This window comes from Perognathus longimembris, chromosome 2 (genome assembly GCF_023159225.1).
Source record: "Perognathus longimembris pacificus isolate PPM17 chromosome 2, ASM2315922v1, whole genome shotgun sequence".
Lineage (NCBI taxonomy): Eukaryota > Metazoa > Chordata > Mammalia > Rodentia > Heteromyidae > Perognathus > Perognathus longimembris.
Genome location: NC_063162.1, coordinates 32,679,756 through 32,695,795, shown reverse-complemented (window position 1 = coordinate 32,695,795; position 16,040 = coordinate 32,679,756). Strand labels below are relative to the sequence as shown.

The window sequence follows — 16,040 nt, the reverse complement described above, 5'->3', positions numbered from 1 at the left end:
CAGGGAAGAAAGTAACCACTTCTGTACACACATGGCAAGTCTTGGAAGGAACAGGTACCACAGTGTACAAACAAACCAAAGGGATTCAAACTTCATGTGAAAAAGATGCAGTTTTACTAGTCTGAGGCAATTTTTCAGCCCCTTGTCTCCAATATTTTTCTCTGAGAAGACATCTCCAAGATGAACAAAGGATCAATCCCCTTTCATCTTCCTCCCCCTCAGCTATCACATCACACAAGTATAAGGCAAATATGAAATTCAAACACAGGACTGTAGTTCATATTTTCTTCTTACTGCATTACCTAGCTTTAATGTATATAAACATTTTAAAGATTAAATCTTCTGGGCTGGGGATATAGCCTAGTGGCAAGAGTGCCTGCCTCGGATACACGAGGCCCTAGGTTCGATTCCCCAGCACCACATATACAGAAAACGGCCAGAAGCGGCGCTGTGGCTCAAGTGGCAGAATGCTAGCCTTGAGCGGTAAGAAGCCAGGGACAGTGCTCAGGCCCTGAGTCCAAGGCCCAGGACTGGCCAAAAAAAAAAAAAAAAAGATTAAATCTTCTGGTATTTCATAACATTCCAGTTAACTCCTGGGTTAAAAATTCTTCCCAGGTAAAGGAGAGAGAATAATAAAGTTTATTAAAAAGAACTTTTCCACTACTAGAGAAGGCAGCAGACATAAGGTCGCACCTCCCTCTAGAGGACAGTACTCTTACTAGGATTAGTGGAGGAGTGTCAGGGGACCAGAACACTTGTCTCTTACTTTACCCTGATGTACAGATTAACAGAGAGAAGGAGAAAAGGGGAAAAACACCATCTGAAGCTAAGCTTTCCATCTAAGAGAAGGAGAGAGCATATGAAAGCTCCTGGATGTGTGTCAAGGGAGTGGATGATATTTTAAAATGTCTGGCAGGAAACCAAAGTGTTACACCCACACACAGAATCCAGCAGCTTCCAACACACCAGCTACAACACATAGGTCCTCAGCTGGGTGGCGCCAGTAGGGCTTAGAAATTCTAAGAAAGGGTGTGGCTGCTTGGCCTTAAAGCTTAGTGATGCTCCCACAGGAGGGTGGAGGAATCTGAACATGTCTGAACAAACTGTCACCATCAGCCTCAGTGAAAGAACCTGAGGATACAAGGAGAAACAAAACAAATGCAAAATGACTGTGAGGAATAGCTTACCTTTGGAGAACAGTTGAAATGCATACCGGGTACTGGGAGTGTAGTTACATACATTGTAATACACCGATACAGGTACAGAGTGCCAACTATGCAGAAAAATCTTCTGCTAATAATAGACCTAGAAAAAGAGAAAAACAGTGCAGAATTTCAGTAAAGAATGTTCTAAAAGTTCATTTACTTAAAGTTTTCAATGACCCAATCAAACAAACATCAAAAACCATTCTGGTTTCAAGCTCCAGAATGTTATGGCAGTAATAATAGATTAAGAAGATATATATATATATATATATATATATATATATGTTTATCGAAACTAGGGAAGGACAAGGGAACATCAAAGTGGAAAGACAAAGAGTAAAAGGCAAACCAATGCAACAGCAATACTTACAGGACAATATGCTATACCAATTGTGCAACTCGGAGTAGAGGGAATTGGGGAAAGGGGAAGGTGGGAGAAAAATGAGGGAGGAGGTAACAAGTTTGATAAGAAATGTACTCACTGCCTTACTATGAAACTGTAACCCTTCTGTATATCACTTTGACAATAAATTAACTTTAAATAAAAAAAGAAGGGGATTTTGAGAATTATGTTGTGTTGTGCTTTTACAACACACATATACACACGTGCATGTGTACGCACAAGCGCACACACGCACGCACACACACACTAACTGGCCAAAAGAGTTTACATTGAAGTATCTAGCTGCTAATTAGATTCCTGAGCCCTTCAATCTGGGTTGGCAGTCAACAAGCCTTCTGTGGCCAGCCACTCAAGACCTGTGGATAAATATTTAGTGTCTTCTCTGTCACAGGGGAAAATTGCCTAGAAAATCAGAATGACACTAGAATAAGAATTTAAAACATTTATTCTATTTCAAGACTCAAAGATATTAAAGAATTATACTCATATACACATAAGGAACTGCTCTGTTTACAAGAACGGAACCTATGTGGAAACCAAATCCAAACCCACACCATTCCTGATTACTATATGCCCTCAGAAAGCATTTATTTACCTCTCTGAATCCCCATTCCTCACCAGTAAAATAGGATACCACATTCAGTAATAACATATAGGGATTTCCTACCTATAGTAGGCATAAATGATAGCTACCTAATAAGAAGCTATGTAGATAAATATAAACAAAACTTAGAAATATTTGTTAGTGGTTCTAATGAAATTAATTGGAGCATACATGTTAACAGGCGATTGTAAGTGTCCTTGGATAAGAATTTTCATTTCTAACCTCACTTTTCAATCTCTACACTGCTCATGTTCTTCTTTAACCTTGGGGAGGATTAAGTTTTCCTTGGTCTGGGGAAACCTGGGTTAAATAAACAAGGAAACTTTAGAAACACTACAGTCTTTGTTCTTAGAATATTAAACTTTTGTCATTCTATAATTGTCCAATGTAGCCCTAGTTGGATACAGGAGGTACATCTATTAAACTGCAGTACCAGAGAATTTCTTACTTGTCCTTTTATATTTGAACAAGAAGAATGGAGTCATATTTTATCTATAAGGTGGAAAACTAATTTTAAAAACCACACAACTACAATAACATTTTGTTCACAAATGTATAGCCCCTAAGAGGTCATTAAACTTTAGCAGTAGATATTAGATCTTTTTTTCTCCTTAGCTGTATTTTAAAAACAGGCTCAGAAATGTTTTCCATAGAAATTGTCTTTTTTTAAAAATTTCTCTCAGAGAAGCTGTGTACATCACTCCAAAGGAAACAAGTTTAGTCATTATAAAGCTGCCTTGAAATGACAGGTACCTCTAATTTCAAATGTAATAGAAAGTACAGTATAACTGGTTAATATAATAAGAGACAATACCGAAGAAAATTGCTAGTCTATAAATATTGTTGTCAAGAATACCACAAAGAAGATGCCAAAGTGAGCTGTGGAGTGTGAGATGCCAAGGTCATCTTTCTTAAGAAGTAGATGCCCTCTGTCTAGTCATCCTGCCACACAAACAGAAATTATCTGCAATTTCACCTGATCTATAAAAGAAAATTCCCAAGATAAAAAAAAACTATCAAGACTAAGTCTATTGGGTCTTTAGAGGCAAAAAAATAAATAAATGACTGCTTTTTGTAAATTATACTGTCTTAAATTCAGTTTGCTGGATTCTTTCATAGAATACAGAAGATATCTACATTTGTACACATTACCCCAGTAACAAATTCTATATTGCAAACTTGAACCAATGAAATAATTTCAGAATAAGAGGAGATGAGGGACTTGAAAAAATGATGAAAGAAAAGGCAAGACTGATTGACTGGTTGATTGCATGATTGACTAACAGGGTTTCATTGTGCAGTCTAGGCTAATTTGAAACATACTATGTAGCCCAAGCTGGCCTCAAGCTTCATATCCTAAGTAACTGGAATTACAGATATGCAACACTGTGCTGGCAAGAAGATCCTTTTTAAAAAAATAAGTAAAAATATTGACAGGTTAGTCACAATTGCTATCTCACTTGAAATTTAGAAAGTCACATGAAATTATTCATGAGTATTCATCTATGTTAACAATAAGGTGGTGAATTGAAAAAGGCTGTTTATAAAGTATTTCTGACCTTTGATATTTAATCTTTTTGAAATAAGCTTAGAATGTCTTCAAAGTGTTGTGTTAAACAAATATTTCTTAATAAAAAGTTAAAAAGAGAGAGTATAAAAATGTTTCAAAGAACTATATGCGCCTTGGGGCATTTATTTCCTTAACCAAAGCATTTCACACATTCAGAATTCTTAGCTACATGAAGGTTTAAAAGTTCAAACTGTACTAAGAAAAAAAAAAAAAGAAAACACAACCACAGAAGAAATGTTAATGAGATATCAATAGACACCAAGTGGATGCCAACAAGGAGATAGATGCACGATACAATTCTCAAAATCCCACAGTGTTCTTCTCCGATGGGAAATATGTCTCGTTTCATGTTTGACAGAGCCCAATTCCCATCTGCTCACACTTTGCAATGACTATCATTTTAGAAACTTGTATCTGGTCACAGTTTTTTGTGTTTTTTTTTTACCCAAGTATTTGAGCATACGGCATTACTATTTGTTTCCTGTTAAATTTGATAAGGAAATTCAAATCAAAGTACTGATTTTTCTTAATACACTTTTTAGAAGATGGGCATAATGGTGAAAAGCTTATAATCCCAGCTCTTTGGGAGGCAGAGGATCTCAGGTTAGAAGCCTACCTGGGGAAAAAAAGTAATGACACCCAATCTCAACTAAAAAAGAAAGAAAAGAAAACAAACTGAGGGCAGAGCTAATTAATTTAGTAGAGGCTTTGCCAAGCATGTTTGAAGCCCTGAGTTCAATATCTATTATTAAAAAAACAAACAAACAAAAGCTTGTTAGGGTGCATGTTATATTCTCCTGCACAAGTGATTTTGTTATTTATTTATTTATTTTTAGTGGTAGTGCTGTCAATTGAGACAGGGTAAAATGGTTTACCGCTGAGCTACACCGTTAGACATCTACTAAACTTTGAATATACATATAATTTTTTTTAGAAAAGTACTTAGACCATGACAATATCCTATGTATAATTAGACTTAAAATGACAGTGCTATCATGTCCTTGGCATTTGTCAAAATGGTTGAAATGTCTAAAGGATAAATGATGAAGAAAATGGCGTACTCTAAAACAGTTAAAATACTGGAAATACTTGTTTTCCACAAGATGTCTAAGAAATACATAGAAAAATATATACAACTCTTGGCATGAAATGTGGCTTCTTGTTAATATGACCCTTGAAAAAGGACCTCAATAGAAAGATACTTTTTAATGTACAGTAGTTATCTCTAAATAAAATTTCTTCATTTTCCTCCCACATTAAGAAAGCAATGCATAAAGGAATTATAGATAACAAGTATTCTGACAGCTATTCTAGATTCTATTTCATTTCCTTTCCATGAATTGATAACTCATATCTCTTTCTCAGACTTAGTGGAAGTGGTTTTGGACTTGAGAAACAAACTGGTCAGGGGAATGAAACAACAATTCAAAATTGAGAAGCAACAAATAAGGGAGAGTGAGCAGATGTACCTTTAACAAGGCACCAGGGAGACCCAATCTCTGAGCCCGTGGTCAAGGTTAGGTGAGGACCTAATTCAAGTTCCTGATAAGTGATTCTGACATGCAAATTAAGAATAAGTCACCAAGCCCTATCTCTATTTATATGCTAGTTCTACCTAAAAAAAAAAAAAAAGACTCATTTGGTGGCGTTGGCCATGTCCTTCAGTTTCCTTGGAAATTAACTTCCTCACCAGCAAAATGTAAAAAGGAGCACTGATTTCTCATGAATCGGAGAAATGGGTTAGCAAGAGTGGAAAGGTGATGAAACAGAACCAAGAATGGGCATCAATACTCATTATCTATCATTCCTTACATGTTTTTCTTAGTATGAATTGGAAAAAATGAAGTAGCTTTACTTAGGGCCAACTGCCACAGTACCAAAAATACTTTTCTTGTCTACTGATGTTATTTCTTCAGGAGAGATAGTTTGGTGTCAATGATTTCACCAATATATAACAAACTCTCCTATATAACAAGCTCTGTACCATGTAGTTCTAAAACCACCTGGTAATGTGTGGATTTAATCTCTATCTTACAGATGAGGAAACTGAGACTCAGAAACTAAAACACAATTAAACAAGAAAAACTATTCAGATAAAAACTGCAACACATGGTGAAGAAATCTCAAATGTTGAGTGCTCATAGATGAGTAACATTCTATTACACTTTAGTGACATTTCAAAAGCTATTTAAATGTTTCATCAAGTTAGTATTTTATGTGATAGTTCACATCGACCAGAACTCTAAAATAAAGGATAATTTAATTAAAACTATGATAACAAGCTCTGGAAAAAATCCTGACATATCACATAGCTATCTGAAGTTAAATGTGCCCAGTCATCATCACTGTTTACAGTCTATGGCCAGTTAGACATGCTTATTATCACATCCTTCATGTGTTCAGTCATTCTGAAGTCATCCATTTCTCAATGCTCCATCTCCCTCAAACTTCCACTCTTTCTACCTCTTGTGCCTACTGCCATACCTGCCCCCAGTCATAGCCTCAATATTCACGCACACTCCCCCAACCCCTAATCATAGTGGTAAGATCATGGAACTCAGTCCTCCAGTATGGGTCCTCCAGTATGGGATTTTTTAAAGTAATTTTTTGGTGGTACATCTTTTTTTTTTTTCCCAACTGTTTATTTTATTTTATTTTTTGCCAGTCCTGGGGCTTGGATTCAGGGCCTGAGCACTGTCCCTGGCTTCTTTTGGCTCAAGGCCAGTACTTTGCCACTTGAGCCACAGCACCACTTCTGGCCTTTTTCTATATATGTGGTGCTGAGGAATTGAACCCAGGGCTTCACGTATATGAGGCAAGCACTCTTGCCACTAGTCCTTATTCCCAGCCCCTCCAGTATGGGAATTTAATGCTGTTATAAAAGGAAATGCAGGTAGCCTTCTATCACATGAAGACAAAGCTAGATGTCAGTCATCAATGAATCAAGAAAAAAGCTTATGCCATAATCTTGGACTCCTTGGCCTCCACAACTGAGAAACTAGATGTTTATAAGCCACATAGGCTCCGGTATTTTGTTATAATAGCCTGGAGTAAGACACTCTCCTAAAATCCACTCTACAGAGAGCATCTACAATAATCTTTTAACAAAACACAGTTAAGCAGATTTTATCTTTATTATATCCTTAAAAACTCTCTAATGGCTCTGAGGTACATTTTGAATGAACTCCACTTCTCCAATACTACGAGGCCCTACATCTTCCTAGTCTCTGTCCACTCTGGCCTCCTTTGCCCCTATCATCATCCTCAAGATGTCCACTTTAGGCCTCAGTGCTTTGGATCATGCCTTTAAGTAGCACTGTCTGCCTTCTAAAACTTGTCTTCCATTCCACTGTAGTAGTCAACAAGACTCAACCATCTCTTCCTGGGCCTTCTCCTGAGCATGAAGAATCAGTCATTATGCCCCAAACCCAATCTCAGTTTCTCACATTCACTTGTAAATCTTTTTCCCTGGCTTTTCCCATTATTTTTCTGCTATAGTCCTATCTACCTAAACAATCAAGAGTCCTACCATCCTATCAACCACTTCAAGACTTCTCTAGATTTTGATTGTTTTCCCTTTAGGAATTAGTTCCAGGATCTCTCTGAGATTCTAAAATCTACAGATGTTCAAATCTTTTATAAAAAATGGGTAGCATATGCATAGAATATACTCATACATTCCCTTACACTTTAAATCACGTCTAGATGAGTTAAGCCTAACACAATGCTATATAATAAGTAGCTGTTATACTGTATTACTTAGGGAATAATGACAAGAAAAAAAGTCTTTATGTTTAGTACAGATGTAATTTTTTCCAGGATATTTTCAGAACCCATGGATCCAGAAGACTGGCTATATTTTTAATAGTGACACTGTTACCACGGCTACCAAAAGAAGCAGTGTTTTAGTCCTTCTTTTAGAGAAAGCTCTTAGGGAGAGTCGTGCCTTACTCATTTTTCCCTCCCAATGAGACTTACTATGACATTTATGGTACTGGAAGTACAGTTCCAGGCTTCAGAGCCTTATTTATGACTCTTCTGACAGTCCTTGAATGTTTGTCAATCTCCCAGTGTGCACTTTCTGTTCACTTTCACTTTTTCCCACATTCTTATTTTAATTCAAAACCTTTGTTGAGATGGCTTCACTCATCCAACTAGGACTTGTAAGCCCTGAAGATTGGGAACTGTGAATTCTGCCATCTTTCTCCCTTCCCCTTACTATCTCCTTAATGCCCTATATAGGTTCTCTACCCACTGCAGCCAGGTCAAGCGGCTCCCCACTGCTCCAGAGGGCAGACCATGAATACCTGAAGCTTTGAATTCAGGATTGGCAGAGAAAATGCCAAGGAAAAGTTAGTCAAACAAACAAAAGGGCAAAACCCAAATGTTGTAGAGCAAACAAAATTCAAAACAAAATGCTGTCCTGGGAGACACTGATCTCATTTAATATTTCCACAGTGTGGATGGCAGCCTATGAATCAGGAAAAAAGACACAGTGGTGTTTCCAGCCTAGAAATACGTCTGTATATGCACATGCTTTTCTACCTTTTTAAAACCTACAAAGAAATTTTACCTCTTTGGTATAAATTATCATAACCACTTTACTAGTCCACTTCACAGAAGAAGAATTAAGGTATTGAGAGTTTAAGTACTGTGGGCCATAGACAAGGAAATAATTACCACCATCAATCAATCAACTGCTCAAAAACAAGGGAGGGGCTTAGATTCCACACGTCCCCACCTCCCATAAGCTCTCCGTACAAAATCAGCACTATAGTGCAAGAGTTGACTAAGTCCAGGAAATGATCTACACTGGTTTGTGTAATTTGTAAAGAGTATCTTATACTACAAAATTATCTCTGCTCTATCAGCCTGTAATAGGTACAGTCTTTCTGGGCAGTGGTGATTCACGCCTGTGATCCTAGCTACTCAGGAAGCTGTCATCTGAGGATCACAGTTCAAAGAAGCCCAGGCAGGAAAGTCCATGAGACTCTTATCTCCAATTAACCAGCAGAAAACTAGAAGTGGTGCTCTGACTCAAAGTGACAGAGTGATAGCCTTGAGCAAAAAGAGCTCAGGAATAGTGTCCAGGCCCTGAGTTCAAGCCCCATGATTGACACACAAAAAAGGTAGGGTCTTAAAAAGAAAAATGTCATTAACATAGTGTTACCAGCTATTATCATTTATCCAATCACATACTGATTATATATACCCCATTAGTCTTGGCACTGGGAATATCGCAGTTGAACAGAATGGAAAAAAAGCCTATCTCTTGGTATTTATTATGGTGGGGGAAGAAGAAAATAAACAGGTAAAACACAGAGCGTGTTAGGTATGTGCTGAGTGGTAACATTAAGTGGTAGTGTCAATGAGAAAAGGTGAGTTACAATTTGAAGCTAAGTTGATGAGAGAAGGTCTCCCTCTGTAGGAGGGAAACCAGGAAGTAACTATCTCTGAGGGTAGATTTCAGAGACTAATGTGCAGTATTTGCTGACCAGAAAGTAAATCAGGGAAAAAGTATATAACAAAACCTCCTTGTCACTAAGAGAACCTTGGTGTTAACGCTATGTGTGGCGGGAAAAAAGGGACATCAGCCAGCTTAGTGACATACTCTGTATGCTTGAGAAGTGACTTAAAAGAAGTACAAAGAGAAACAAAATCTAGTAGGATGTTCTAGACCATTATCATCTAGTAGGAAATGATGATGCCAGACCTGTGTTCTGAAATCAGTAAACTATGCACATACACAGATTACTCACTGAAGAGCAAAGAGAGAAAAATCATCAAAAAGTATAGGCATTCTGTGGGCTGGGAATATGGCCTAGTGGCAAGAGTGCTCGCCTCGTATACATGAAGCCCTGTGTTCGATTCCCCAGCACCACATATATAGAAAATGGCCAGAAGTGGCGCTGTGGCTAAAGTGGCAGGGTGCTAGCCTTGAGCAAGAAGAAGCCAGGGACAGTGCTCAGGCCCTGAGTCCAGGGCTCAGGACTGGCCAAAAAAAAAAAAAAAAAAAAAAAGCATAGGCATTCAAATACTAGCATTACTTAATCTCTGGTGACATCCTAACTTTTTCTTTCTTCTTATTTAGTATATCTGTCACTTTCTGCTGTTATAACACAATACCTCAGAGCAGGTAATTTATAAAGAATGGAAGTTGGTTTAGCGGTGGTTCTGGAGGCTGCGAAGTCCACGAGTAGTGCAGTCATCACATGGCAAAATGGAACAGGTGTGCTAACTGGGGTCTCTTCCTTTTCTTATGGAGACTCCACCCACATGACTTCATCAGATCTCAATGCACCCTAAGGCCTCACTTCAAAATACTATTCACATATGAATTTCAGGATTAATTTTCCTACTTGTGAACTTTTGGGGGGGGACATTTCATAGAATATCATTTACTATTATTATCTTCTAAACTGCCTATAAAGAAGATACATTGCTTAAGTGTTCTTGAGTTTGTTAGTAAAAATTATGAAACATTATCCAAAAAATACTATCATATATCTTTATAATATTTTATATGCTACATTTTACTTTGACTCAGTTTAAAATATCTCCTAAAATACTTATGATAACATAAAAGCTAAATTGCTGGGATCAAAAATTTTAGGGATCACCCTGAGTAAAATTTAGTTTCTTTACACTCCTAGAGTTTAATCTAGTTATTTAGGTCATGAGACCTAGAGTGGCAGAAATCAGAACAGGTGAGAGCAGGGGCAGTCAGTCAGCCAAGGTAAAATGAAAAGCAAGGGGCAATCAGCAATGAATTTGCCACCCAGGCCCTGAGATGTCCTGCTTCAAAATGTTCCTGGTGGAAAAGAAGAAAGTGGAGGACATACTGAGGGCTGAAAAGGCTAAGCGATCCTGATAATCTGGGAAGAGAAGAGGTTAAGGGAAAATTTCCAGGAAAGGCAAGAAGGATTTCAGCCCAGGTTGAGCCCAAATAAATAATGGATCAGCAGCAAAAGGAGAGGAGAAAACCTGGGTGAAGCCACAAGAGAAAGGAATGGACTTGGACACAGCTGGTCAGTGGTTTCCACTGGAGAAGCAAAAGTGAAGTTCTGGTAAATGGTATGTTTCAGACGGGTGGTGAGTGCAGCCTACACCCCAGCTAGGAGGGTACAAGACTACAGTCCATTAGGCCAAGCTGTGTACGTTTTCTACAATGTGCAGGAGAAGCACATGTGACCATCCTGAGAACACAGCCACATACTAGAAATACCACATAGAAATACCACATCAATAATACAATTGTCAACATTCAAAGCCACCTTGAACTACATAGCAAGTTCAAGACTAGAGTGGGATGCCTGGAAAGATTATCTCAATAAATAGCAACAATAAATACATCCCCTCAAACACAACAAAAGCCCTTGAGCTGATATGTTTTCATTATCTTTGTCCTAGGTACACACACACCATATGCTACTGTATCTGCTAAGAAAAATACATCTCCAGAGGGACAGTGCTTGATGTCCCAGAAAATCACCAAACTGGACTGATAATGAAGAGCTACTCCCCCGCATAGGCTGTTGTAGGATGCTGAACGAGTCAGTAGATCTTCCAAGGTTCATATATCCTCACTGAGAGAAGAGAATAAATAACATTGACTCGAAGGAACATAATAAAAGAGACTTTGTATGAACACATAATAGATGCAGCTATATGTATGGAGGGAAGGAAAAGGAGGAGGAGAGACCATTGCTGAGCTCTTATCTTACTTCACTGCAGAAGAGGAATGTGGCAGTTTATCAGCCAATTAATACACGAGTGATGCCAAAGAAGCTACAGTAACGTGAAAGAATTTTGTCCTCATGAGTTTTCTACGAGGACAGAATTTCAACAGAACATCTGAGATGTGTCTCTAAGAACCAAAATTCCTCTGAATATAATCTCTAGGCTGCCTTGCTGTTGTCTCCAGTAATTTGGTAAATAGAAAGCTATTCAGAAATTCCACTAGAGACTAGTCTTCTGGTCTATCACAGGATAAGGTTAATTTTTTTTTTTTCCCAGTCCTGGGGCTTAGACTCGGGGCCTGAGCACTGTCCCTGGCTTCTTTTTGTTCAAGGTTAGCACTCTACATCTTGAGCCACAGCGCTACTTCCAGCTGTTTTTCTGTTCATGTGGTGCTGAGGAACGAACCCAGAACTTCGTGCATGCTAGGCAAGCACTCTACTGCTAAGCCACATTCCCAGCCCAATAAGGTTAATTATAACACAGTGAAGTGAACTTAAGAAAATGTTCTGGAACTTTGAAAACAAGTTACTGACTAAAAATCTGGAAAGACCTGCTTCATATCAACTTCAAGTACTTCCAAGAACGTTAATTACAACCCTCAAAGACATAAAAATGGAGAGACAAAGGGTAAAAGGTGAACCAATTCAACAGCAGTATTTACAAGACAAGATGCTGTAAACCAACTGTACAACTCAGGGGAGAGCAAGACAGGACCCCAGGAGAGGGGAAAGTGGGAGAAAAATGAAGGAAGAGGTAACAAGCTTGATAAGAAATGTATGCACTGCCTTACATATATAAAGGTAACTCCTCTGTACATTACTTTGAAAAAAAAAAAAAAAAGAGAAAAACGTCATCAGTATCTGTGGTCATTTAAACACTTTGGAGATTGGAAAAAGAATGATTAAGTGCTTTCATTCAATCAAATGAATATGAAAAGAAACACTGGTGAAATTAAAATAGGGTAAAATGAAAGGTAAATGTTAGTGTATAGTTAAGTCTGTTAAACACAACACAACCCCAAACAATCAAATTAGCATTTGACAGAAGGGATTGTCAATCAGTTTGAAGATTTTGTCCTGAGAAATTAGATTCCAATCACAGAAGGGAAGAAAATTTTAGTCTTACATTGGCAACTTCAACTACAAGTCCCTCTAAAATCATACCCTTTATCAAAGATTTATCAAAGGTTAAAATACACAATAAGGCTGTGGTTACAGCTCATGGATACAGCATATGCTTATTAGCATGTACAAGATTGTATATGTACACTAGCTGGTCCACACTAGCATGTACACTAAGTAGCTCAATCCCTAGTGCCACTAAATCAATTTAAAAACAAAAATATATTTCTCAAAATTATCTCTGAGTCTAAAATACACAATGCTGGTAAACATCCAAAAATCCATCCCAGAACACTGAGTAAAATCCCAGCAAAGCCACTCTGGAAAATTGTAGCTGTTCCTTCCTGTGGGATCAACAAAGCCCCTAGGAAACACGTCTAAATATAGATGTCATAAGCAGAATCTGTCCAATATGTCCCTTCTCTAGTTCCTTGCCTTTTGGCACAGGATCAGTTTTCCCAAAGAACCCATTCAATGACCATTTCTATTCACCAGTCTCACTACAACTCTATGCAACAGTTCATAAGAGAATATTCTACCCAACCCCCTTCCATGCCCCTATTTTCATTCAACTCAACTCTACCCATAACCCAAAGGTCCAATGACTCCTTTTCTTTTTTTTTTCAAATGTTTTTCCTACTAGTAGACCAATATACGTGGCAGTATTTAGTTCATTCTTATATAAACTGTTCTCCATCCCAATTGGTTTATGTTATTCCTTTTAGGCAAATATCTAACCTTAAAAAAAAACACTGAAACAAGTATCAGGATAGACATGATTTGACTAATATATTCAAATTGCAATTCAAATTGCCTCCAAACTAGTAAATCTATCTCCTTACAAAAATTTCACATAAAATCAAAGATTTGTAGACAGAGCCAAAAATTGTGTGAGACAGTATAAGAGAAGACGGACCAGTAGCTACAAAAGATAGGCAGCTCCAAATGCAACAGAAGTAAAATTTCTAGAAAGAGTTCATCCCATCTTTCCATCAACAGCATGAATTTTATTCACTGGACAAACACTTGAGCAAATTTAAGTCTACCGCTGGGACCATCACAGTGCTGTCCTAGCCCTTGCAGCTTCCACTATTGCTTCTCTGTTGCCTACACTGAAGCCAGTCAATCTTTCATCACTTATTATACTCCAGTAACTCACCACATTTGAAATAAAACCCAAACTTCGCCCACCTGCCCCAGCTGAGCACTGTTTGCACTTCAAAGCCTTCACCCAGCCCCTTGGGCCATTTAGACTTTTGGGTATTCTTCAAATAAGTCTCTAGAACTCCACTTGATGTATTCTGCCTGGACTTCTCTCCCCCAAACACCTGCATGAGATTCTCCCCAATTTGATTCAGGAATCTGCTAACTGGTCATCTCATTAGTGGCACTTACTAATCAATCTCAACAACCACTTCTGCCCTATGATTTCCAACACTCACTAGCTCTCTATACTTGTCTTTCTCCATTTTCATGACATTATATATTCATTTACTCACTGCCTGCCTTAACTCTGGCCAGGCTATAGGCTTCACAAGAACATCAGGATCCTCTCTACTTATTGTACTTTCCCCCAGGGCCTACAAGCACCCAGCACACTGCAGGTTGCTTGAGTTGCATAATTGAATGGATCTGGAATGAACAACTTTCGATGTGTTTCTATGTCAGACTCTGAACCAGACATCCCCATATAGAGTTGGAAGATGACTGGATCTTCTTTTCTCTTTGTGGAATTTAAGCTGTGAAGGAGACACAACTGATAGAATGTTAAGTGATAGACAAGGAGCTAGAGAAATTTGGTGTGAGATAGCTGGAGGTATGGTATGTTTGAAGAACTCTGAGCTTCAGGCTAACGAGTTGGTTTTCTACCTGAGCCTCCACTACAGAGCACCAGTTAGGAATAGAAAGAGGAGAGATATGTGAAAGTAGAACTTACATAATTCATATTCTAACTGAATAAGAGGAAGCGAGTTGTTCTGGGTTTCTAGAAAATGCCAGTGGCCAGAGTGAAGGACAAACAAGTTAAAAGAAACAGCTAGCAAATCTGGTTTTAGACAAGTTGAGTCTGAGGTACTCCAGTCACCACATTGTCATATGATTGCTCTGATGATGAGAAACTTTTGATTGGAAACTATAGTCCTGCCCCTCAGGCCTTCTCCTCTGCCAGGGTTTGCATTGGCCTGACAGAGTGGAGCCAACCGGGTCACGCAGAAGTGCCACGGTGCCCGCCAAGACTTCATCATGCATGAAAAGTCCTTAGGCTTTATCGATCTATAAGTTTAATACTGTATCATGCTTTCTTAAAACAAGGGATACCTGTTTTGCAGTGAAGTCTGACAGAAATGCAGAGATTTCCCAGGAATTTTTCCTAGTCAGTGGCTTGAAAGTCCAATTCTAAATAGGGAGACAACATTATTTACAATTGTAAAAACCAAAAAAGTTCTCAAGGACAGGCATTACTGCTGCTTTCCACTTCTCATGGAACTCCCATGTGGATCCATGTATATACAAGCATATATATGTTCAGACATGATGGGCAGATGTAAAAAGTGAAAGGAGGAAAACAAGTAAGTACAGAAACCCCAAACTTTTGTTTAACAGTAAAGGGCTACTGTATACAACATAGAACCAACCAAAATGTCACAGTATTACAAATTCAGCATCAGGGTTTTCAGAATCTCAAAGATCTAACTATAGGTGTGTTGTTGGGGGATTTAGGCCTGGTTCTAGGATCTCAGTAAGGTATTCTCCTACAGTTCATTGTTTCTTCTCTAAACAGAAAATACAAAGGCTAAGGAAATAGGCTTGGTCTGTGTGTAAGCACATTGGTACTTAGGCTTGAAGTCAGGGCCTGAGTGCTGGCTGTGCTCTACCACTTGAGCCACAGCTCCATTTTTGACTCCTGAATTTGTCTGTTTAGAATAGCTTCAAACCAAGATCCTTAGATCTTTGCCTATTAAATAAAGCTACGGTTATAGGTATGAGCCACTGTGCCTGGCTTTGGCTGATGCTTTATTGTTTTGTTTTTTAAGGGTTCCGGCATTCTTAAAATCAAAGTAAAGGGCCCTCTGTTGGGAATTCGTAGCCAAATTAGTTTAATTTTGAAGGTTGAATAAAATGTGCTGGTAAGTGGCACTTTTAGCTCCCTAGTGGAGGTTGGGGTAAGGGGTTAACACTCAAGAATGAAATAAAAAAGAGGGAGAGGTTTAATGCTGTTAATCATAATATCCCATAATTAGAATGGCTCACTTCTTCAAAATGCTACATGAATAGAAGTACTATCTATACTATAATGGTCAATTAACTAGCAAGAAGGGGTCTGATACTGTAAAAGATTTTCATCTTTATGAGAGCCAGGGAAAGGAAGTTCATCAGTACTGCTGCTTATGTTGTTATT

At 38.2% G+C, this 16,040-nt stretch overlaps 1 protein-coding gene across 13 annotated transcripts in view; it reads right to left on the bottom strand.

Moving 5' to 3' along the window:
* The window catches only part of Sgms1 (sphingomyelin synthase 1), a 250,008-nt gene that overhangs the window by 16,157 nt on the left and 217,811 nt on the right, over nt 1-16,040 (bottom strand). For all 13 annotated transcript variants that reach the window (XM_048338764.1, XM_048338763.1, XM_048338767.1 and 10 more), the window contains one exon: nt 1,188-1,305. In XM_048338764.1, the coding sequence (XP_048194721.1) occupies nt 1,188-1,305 (118 nt within the window). The remainder of the gene's footprint in view (nt 1-1,187; nt 1,306-16,040) is intronic.